At 54.3% G+C, this 8910-nt stretch overlaps 1 protein-coding gene across 1 annotated transcript; it reads left to right on the plus strand.

Annotated features, from left to right (window-relative positions):
• Window positions 1-6733: 6733 nt before the first annotated feature.
• On the plus strand, window positions 6734-7664 carry C5H11orf96 (chromosome 5 C11orf96 homolog). The gene has a single exon (XM_027459198.3). It carries the CDS (start codon window positions 7125-7127, stop codon window positions 7485-7487), a length of 363 nt encoding a protein of 120 aa, XP_027314999.1. The 5' UTR covers window positions 6734-7124; the 3' UTR covers window positions 7488-7664.
• The last annotated feature ends 1246 nt before the right edge of the window (window positions 7665-8910 follow it).

The following is an 8910-nucleotide window of genomic DNA, read 5'->3' on the forward strand; positions in this document are numbered from 1 at the left end:
GGATTTGAAAACAGTATCTCTAAAAATGCTGTCCAGAGGGTTTATTTTCCAGTTCCAAGGTTTTCTTCCTTCCCAGGACTGTTTTGACAGTACAGGAATCCCAGCCAGAAGCTTACTGAAAAAGTTGTAAACTCAGAATTCGTTACAATAATACAAAGTAAAATACATTGCGGGACTGTTTGGTTTATCCAAAACCAAATGCTTTTACATGCACGAAGGATTCAAAGCTTGAATATTCAGATAATTGAATATTCAAGCGCAAACTCTTGATGGCTGGGGGATACCTGATTAAATATTGCAGCGTTGGGCCGTACCAGGTTGATCTGTGCATGTTCTGTTGGAAATCAAGAGCAAGGGCATAATTTCTCTTTTTCAAGAAAAAAAATATCTTTATTTTTGGTTTTGATTAGCTGTTAAGCAGTACATAATTTAATTCTCCGGTGTCAGATTATTTCTAGCTGTGTATTTTCCACTTGTCGTGACTGATGGGTTTAATGTAACTACCTGAAATTTCCTTCTGACAGCAGTAATTTAGAAAGAGACGGGGTGCCAGGAAGGGGTTAAGAAACCAGAATTTTTGTGCCACAATACTGGCAGAGTACAGAAGATTGTTCTCCTGGGGTTCAGGACAGAAGACGGACGGTGGGTGCTGCAAATCCATAATACCTCCTCGTCGAGTGCCGGTGCTATTGACTTAGCTAAAAAGCATTTAACACCCACTTTGCCTTTTCTGGTCATAAACATTTTCAGACTGGATATGAAATCTGCCTCACTCTGTTTTGTTTTTGAAGTGCTTCTTATAAATGCTCAAGGTTCCCATAGCAACCTGTGCCATTTGTTTAAATCGGAGCTTGCCGGCCTGTCCTCCCCGCACCGAACTTCTGCTGAGATCCTGCCGGTATCGTCTCATTTCCTTGGCATGCCCAAGAGCGGCTTGTAAGTATTATTTAGTGGCTCCACAGCAGCTCTGGGTAAAAACACTGGCCCTTCCCAAAGGGCCACTCACTCAGCAAGATGACAGATGTGTGCTTTCTCGCTTGTCGACCTATTTGATTTACCTCCTGCTCTTCCTGCATAGCATTTGGCGCAGCTCTAGGAGTTACTCCGTGCTCCTGTCAAGCACAGTTTGGCTGCTCCCACCCTGAGGACACGTCTCCAGGCAGCTGGACACCCTGTTTTAAGGGAAGGGAGCGGGTAGCATAGTGTAAAATTTTAATCAGAATAAGGAGCGAGGAGGTCTGTCTCGCAGGGCCCCACGTTTCATTTAGATTCTCCAAGGGAAACAAAACCTCGTTGTGTTCCAGTTGCTCAGGAGGCTTTTTCTAACTGAGCGAGACTTCAGATCCCAGGGGATCACCCGGAGAGGCAGCGTTCATTTGATCCGGAGCGGTGCTCAACCAAAACCTATTTCTGCCTGTAGCTGCCTGCGCAGCTGCTCTGCCATCACCGCGGGGCTGTTATCTGCTCGGTCCCACGGCGTAAACCCCCGCTGGAGCGGGCTGGCGGTGCAGCTCAGCTGAGCAGGGAGCTACCTGTGCCAGCCCTCTGCCCGGGCGCGCTTCCAGCAATTCCTTTGCGCCAGGGCAGGCTGCCACGCAGCCCTGCGGGGACTGATGCAGGGAGCTGAGCCGGCCGAGCGCGGTCCCTTGGAGCAGAGCAGGGCAGAAATCAGGCAGCACGGCCAGGAGAGCCCCGGCGCTGCGTGGGATGGAGCCGTGCTGGTGACTCGCTGCTGGCCGTGGGTCCTCGCCACGGCTGGGTGTGCTGCGGGAGGACTTCTTGCCCTGAGGAGCTTCTGATGCAGACAGCAAAAGATGAAGCAGGAGCAGAGACGTGACTTGCTGGAGGGCAAGCAGCAGCGTGAGGAAACCCTTCAGGCCTCGGTGCTGCCACGGGTACAATCCACAGCTGAGTGTGGGCTGCTTCGCCCTGAAGGCTCTCCGTCTTGCACCAGGCGCTTTCCTCTTCCCTTCGGTCACCTCCTCAGTTAGCTCCTGCCTTGGCCTCCCTCACCTGCAGCACAATGGCTCTGTTCTATCTTAGAAAAACTTCCTGGCGTTCAGGTCAGTCCTCAGCTTTGGGTACAATTGGCTTTCATCTGGCAGGGATTCGATTACTCTTTTTTTTTTTTTTTCTGCTTGTCAGCGTTAGCATCGCATTGGATCCTCTCCTCAAGGCAAGGCTTTGGCCGCGGGGACAAGTGGCATTCAGCTATTTACTGGTGTCACTTTCGCAGATTTTGCCTGAAGTCCCTGAAGAGGGTTAGATGGATTAAACAACTTTCTGCAGGATACGGTTACCTGAGGTCTGGTGGTTCATTGCTGAGAAACTTTCCATTTTCATCCCTAGACTCCAGCTGATTTCTTTCTTCACTGCTTGTAAATAAGCTTAAAAGGAGAGGGGGAAAAAAAGGAAATGTGTTCTGCTGTGAAATACCTGGGTGCTCTGCAGTGTTTGTAGGCACAGAAGAAAATGGAAGATCAAATACTTCAGGAGTGCTGGGATCCCACCTGTGACACCAGCCTGTGGTTGTAAGTCTCGGCTCACATGGGAAAGGTTTTGGTTTTGTCTGACTTCAGAGAAGCCAGAGCTTATATGCTCATGCTGTCAGCCCTCCCTGGCTAATTAAGAGCTCGTTGGTTGGTTTTGTCCAGATCCGACAGAGGGTAACAGAGGTCTCAGAAATAATCACGTTTCCTCAGCTCTTGCAAAACTCAGCAGCTGGGTGCAGAAGAAACGCCAACCCCAGCATCACGTGCTCAGCACAGCTGCCCGGGGAGGAGCAGGGAATCCTCCCCTCCTCGATCCTTCCCCAAAAACATTCCTGGTCCTGTGCCTGGAAGCAGGCACGTGCCCCCAGCACCATCCCATGGACCATGCATGGACCATGCGGAGGGACTGGGAATCCCTGGACTCAGTGAAGCTTTCCCCCACATGCACAAGAGAGCGTTTTCCCAAAAAACTTCTTTTGAAAATGTGTTTTCTCAGGGAAAAATATTTGTCAAGCTTTTCAATCTAAGTCAGGATGTGCTTGATGAATTGCAAGCACTGCTTAATTAGTGGCATCCCTGTAATTAGAGGTAGAAATACACGTACAGGTACAGCCGTGGGAGGTCACAGCTGAACTTTGCTGTGGACTCGTGTACCAAAAGCAGCAGGGATATGCAGGTCTCCCTGCTTGCTAAAAGCACAGGCTCTTTCTTTAAGCAGCTGATGTTTCTGCAATAACCGCCCGTCTGTTGTCTGAGCTGCATTCTTATCTTGTATCCTCGCAGCATCATGTCCTGATACGTCAGTAGCAGTGCTGGGAAAAGCTGCCATCCGTTCTGACGCCCGTCAGGCCAAACAAAGGAAATTTAATGCAGCAGTTTCCGTCAGGGAACATTTTGCAGCTCTTTTTGAAAACAAAGAGCTTTATTACCACATTTATTAGTGGTAGTGCGATGACAGCCAAATGCTGTTATCCTGTGACATTGCTACTGAGATGCTGGCTTCCCTTCAGCTATCACTTCACAATTAAAATAATTAAAAGCAGAATAATATGATATATTTCTGTGAGGAGCATTAACGCATCCAAACGGTTTGGTCTGTACGCTGTCCAACTGCTAGAGAGCAGCTTTGTGGGATTTATTGTGGCTTGGAGCACATAAGCAGGCAAGACTGAAAGCGAGCTCTCTGAGGGGGTGGGATCTCCGAACGCACTTTGTTCGCTCCTCACACGAATTAACAAGTTTTTGCCACCATCTGCAGTCATGCTGTGGGTGCATCCTCACCCTGCAGCGCTGACTGCTGTGCCTGAGGGAATGGGCATGGCCCCCGCTGGGTTTTGCCGTCCCAGTCATCGCCCCCAGCCCTGTCCCTTGCCCTTGTTGTTCCCCTGTCCCTCGCCCTTGTTGTTCCCCGTGTTGTTCTAGCCTTGGTGCTGCCCTTGGAGGGGCCGCGTTGCCCTCCCAGCCCCAGCAGCTGCCGGGTCCCCTGCGCCCAGCCGCCCTCACCGCCTTCAGCACTGCCTGCAGTGCCGGATTCATGTCCCTGATCTGTGACCACGCAGCTGAAGTGATTTGGCATCGCACGTTAGTCAGTTTTGTAAGCACACGTGAAACGTAACGGAGGTGACGTGCTCAGATTTGGGGCAGCCAGCACTGCCTCGTGGCCACGGGGAGTCTCCAGCCTGAGGGTGTGGGGCCGGCACCGAGGCGGCTGTGGCCGAGGGGGGAGGTTTTTGGGACAGGCCGAGGAAAAGATGGTTGTGGGAGCTGTGAGGCTGTCTGTAGGAAGCCGTGGATCGATGACCTAGCCAAATTTAATTTGCAAATGGCAAATTTGGCACTTTTTTTTGTTAAAAGAAAAAATGTTACCAGGCTGCTGAAGTCCCAGCTAGAAACACCGGGAAGAAAGACAAAGGCTAAAAAAATGCATAAGGAAAGGGCACATCTCGGACCCAGCAACGTGGGGAGTGTAGCCCTGGCAGGTAATGAGCCAAATAATTCCCTGCCCTCTGCTCTGTTGTATGGTCTGCAGGAAGGAGTGATGGTTTTCCAGTTTCCATTAGGCCTTGAGTAACCTGGGTTCCCCCATCAGGAAGGTACGAATTCGAGGTTAAATCATGCGTGTGCGCAGCAAAAAGGGTAAGAAGATTTTTTTTTTTCTGCTTCCAGAAGTAGTTTGTATCAATTACCTGTTTATCCATTTCGTGCTTTCGTATTTGTGAGCCGGGATCTGTGAGGCTGCAGTTCTTGTTGTTGTTCTAAACCTGGCTGTTTCGGGATGTGAACTGAATGGGAGAAGAACCTGAACCCCTTCCCGTTACCTCATGTGAATTAATGCCAGGAGCAAGATCCCAAGGGCTGGTGCGTGCTGCCAGGCACGGCGTGCTGGCTCGCAGAACCAAAAGGAGCTGGATGTCGCCCTCTCTCCCCTGTCTTATTCTTTCCTTGCCCCTTTGTGGCACTCGCTGTGGTAGCCAGCAAGAGGAGTCACTAAAAGGCTGTGTCCTCTGTAATCGCATTGTCAAACGAGTGACCCCGTGCCATGAACTCATTTCCCTGATAGTGTTTCAGCCGTGTTGGCAGTTCCTTCTCTGAATCTGGCACTTGAGCGTCCCGAAGTTGGGCAGTGAGGTATTTACGTGAACCCTACGGCACTCAACATGCTCCCAGCCTCGGGCACAGGTCCCTGCAGCCCTGGCACGCGATGTGACTTCAGCTCCATGCTATGCAAGAAAGAAATCCCCTCGTATGATCCCCATGGCCGATGGTTTCTGTAATCTATACGATGAGGTCACATTTCAATACCGGGAGCAACCCAGATTAAAGGCGTGATTTAAGCCCCTGGAATAAATATAGTTTTTTACATTAGCGCATTGCAGACCTGACTGGGGGGATTATGTCACAGGATATTTTTTTCTGAATTGTCTCAAACAAAAACTTAAGGCTTCCTGGTTATTGCCATGGTGATGTTGCTCCAACTCAGCGCCGAAATTTCCCAGAGCCTTTTATAGCCCTGATTGCGAGGGAATTCGGTGTTTGGCCTACCTGCAAGGGAAGCAGTTTGCCCTCACTGAACTTTTACCAAACTCGGTGGGTAGTTTGGGGATGCTCGTGTTGAATTTCAGGTAGTGAGTCAACTGGCCTTTTTTCTGCAGGCCCTTGGATCCTCTTATGCTAAGGCTGTTGCTAGAGCAGATTAAATTTACCTTGCTTCACGTGAATGTGAGATGCTTTCCTCGGCTGCCAGTTTGCTCCTGCAGGAGGGGCGAGCTCGGCCCCAGGAGTCCTCCAGGTCTCACCCCGCGCTTCCTGTCTGTGCTGAGGAAGCAGAGCTCGGTCCAGCGTGCTGTAGAGTCCAGTTCTCAGGAATAAAATCTGCTGTGAGTGGGTCCCTTGGAGAGAAAGTCCTCGTAATGCAGTCAGGGCTTCGGGGGGCTAAATTTAGCCATTAAAATCAACAGTAAAAAAAAAAAAATGCTGTCTTCTCCAAACGGGAATGATTCAGTTTGACCCGACAGAAAATTGTTCCCTTATTAAGTTAATTGCATCTCCCAATAAAAAGGCTTCAGACTGAGCCTGGCCCCGAAGCTGCTCCGGGGAGCCAAGGAGCGGCGAGGCTGCAGCCAGATGCTGTCTGCAGCCAAGGCCCCGAGCCATCCCTGAGCGCTGGCGACAAGCGGGGCAGCCAGCAGCCCCCCGAGGGTGCCGACCAGAGCTGCCAGCCACCTTTCTCCCAGAGCAGCTCGGTGTTGTTGTGGCTGGTTTGAGACGGGGCCGTGGTTATGGCTGTTTGCTGCACGGGGCCATCGGCCTCATCCGGGGGAGCCCTGAGACGTCGGTGCTGCATCGTACTGAAAGACAGAGCCGAGGTTTTGCGGTGGCTTTTGGATGAACCATTTCAAGCTCTGTCTCCCTGTTCTGCTCTGTTTCACCCTAGCCCCTTTCCTCTCCTTGCTCTGTGCTTTCCTCACACTGCGGGGTTTTTCCAGCCCTGCGCCCCCCTGGCACGCAGCGGGGCATCTCCCGACCCCTCGGTGAAGCACGAACCGGAGTCACTCCGAATCAGGTACTTAACCCCGATCAAACCACGGCCGGGAGGGACATGGGACCGACCCCAGCCCCTCATTTGGGGCTGACCCGGCACCGGGGGGGGGGGGAAACAGCTCGGGCCCGGCCCCGGCCGTGGGCAGGGGGGGCCGGGGGCGGAGCGGCGGAAGGCAAGCGGGCAGCGGGGGGGCCCCGCCGCCGTCTGAGCATGCTCGGGCGTGGGCAGCCCGGGCTATATAGGAGCCGTGCCGAGCCGTACCGAGCCCAGCCGCTCTGCTTGGGGCAGGGGGGGACGGGAGAGGGGCTCCGCATCGCCCGGCTCGGCTCCGATCGCATCCCACCGCCCGGCACCGCAGCGCTCCCGGGGCACCGCTCGGCTCCCAGCACCCGGCTCGGCTCCGCTCCTCTTCTCTCCTCTCCTCTCCATCTCCCCGGCTCCGTTCGGCTCCCATCTCCCCGGCTCCTCGCCGCTTTCCCCCCCGCCGGGACCCGGCTCCCGGCACGGCCGAGGCAGCGCCCCCCGCCCCGCCGGCTCCGGCGGCGCCCCCCGGCCCGGCCCCGGCTCGGTGCCCCCCGGCGGAGGGCAGGATGGCCGCCAAACCCTCCGAGCTGCTGGGCGTCTGCTCCAGCTACCAGGCGGTGATGCCGCACTTCGTCTGCGTGGCCGAGGAGTTCCCCCCGCCCGCCCGGCCGGCCCGAGCCCCCCGGGGCAAGCTGCGGCGGCCGCGGCAGTCGCGCTTCAAGACGCAGCCGGTGACTTTCGACGAGATCCAGGAGGTGGAGGAGGAAGGGGTGTCCCCCATGGAGGAGGAGAAGGCCAAGAAGTCCTTCCTGCAGTCCCTCGAGTGCCTGCGGCGCAGCACCCAAAACCTCAGCCTGCAGCGGGACCGCCTGGGCAGCTGCCGCCTGCGCAACAGCCTCGACTCCAGCGACTCGGACTCGGCCCTCTGAGGTTGGCCCGGCTCTGCCCGGCTCGGCACGGCTCGGTGGGACTGCTCCCGGCAGGGACCCGGCCGCAGGGAGGCTCGGCGGGGCGCCCGGCGGGCCGGGCTGTGCTCTGAGAAAGCGCTTCTTGTACCTGCGGCTCTGTTCGGCTGTACCAAACTCTCCGTCTGAGACACACACACACACACACACAAAAAAAAGAAAAAAAAAATCTTTTTTCTATTCGTTAGAAGAAATACGAGCTGTTTTAGATGCATCGAGCTGCTGGACTTTATATTTATTTTTGCATTTAAACTGTTGACTGCGTTAATTTAATATGTTTCTACCTGAATGTCTGTTGTTATTTCCATAAAAGAGTAATAAAATCCGATATATTTGCACAGTACCTACCGGGCTGTCCTTATTTCGGGGCCCTGCTGTCCTCTTCGGGCTCTCCTTGCCCCTCTGGACAGGGCTGCAGGCACTCGGAGCCTGCCGGCAGCCCGTGCAGAAGCAGCAGTGCTGTCCCCAGGGATGCTGCTGGGAGAGGTTTCGGGCTCCGTGCCGCCAGGTACACGCTGATGAGACAGGACACGAGCCAGGCTGGTTTTAGACAACTTCATTTTCCTGTCAGAGGTCTTTGTATTAAAGTAGTTTGATGTTTAAGGACTGTTTGGAATTGCTTGTGCCTGAAAACGTTAGCGCAGCCGGGCAGGTGGAGTTTGTTCAGAGCTGCACGTGTGCTTTCTGCTCTCTTTCTCCTTTCCTATCTTTGCCATGTGGTTTCCTCACGCTGCGGGGTTTTTCCAGCGTTTTTCTGCTCTCTGTGAGTTGCTGTTGTCCCTTCCAGCCCCCGAGCCGCGTGGTGCTGCAGCCGGAGCGAGCACAGGTCAGTTTGGCAGAGCAAAAGAGGGGACGGGACGGGCTTGTCTTGGAGCCGAAAAGCAGAGGCTTTCCCGTGTGGGGTGGGAGATGAGTTACGTGCGGCTTCGGTGTGCGTGAGAGACCACGGTGTTTGTGCTGAGGAGTGCCTGAATCTCTCTGCAGGAGAAGCAAATCCCTGGACCGAGAATTTCTCTGTTCCCTTGTGCTGTTCCTGCTCTGACAGCCTGCTCCCACAGCACGTCCTCCCTCGGGGCACCCCTCGGGCAGCTCACGCTTCCCCATTACCAGGAATTACCCCCTAGGGATTTGCAGCCTCCAGCCAATACTTCTGGGGGTAGACCCTTGGGGGGTGGGAGCTTTTCCTAAGCCTGTCCTTACAGCTGGCAAAGGGACCCGATGAACAGCTTCCCCAGGGGCTGTGAGAGGCAGGAGGGGAAGGTGGTGGTGATGGGGTGCCCTCGGGGTGCATCTGCAGGTGGCCTCACCTCTGGGACAGCTGCAAGCTGGCAAACCAGGTGCTGTTGGAAGTAATCAGCTACCAGCGGCTGTGCTATGTCTTCATCAG

The sequence above is a fragment of the Anas platyrhynchos genome, chromosome 5 (assembly GCF_047663525.1).
Source record: "Anas platyrhynchos isolate ZD024472 breed Pekin duck chromosome 5, IASCAAS_PekinDuck_T2T, whole genome shotgun sequence".
Classification (NCBI taxonomy): domain Eukaryota; kingdom Metazoa; phylum Chordata; class Aves; order Anseriformes; family Anatidae; genus Anas; species Anas platyrhynchos.

Bases quoted from the DNA above. Each gene is read 5' to 3' on its own strand.
- C5H11orf96 (XM_027459198.3), top strand. From the start codon at position 7,125: ATGGCCGCCAAACCCTCCGAGCTGCTGGGCGTCTGCTCCAGCTACCAG.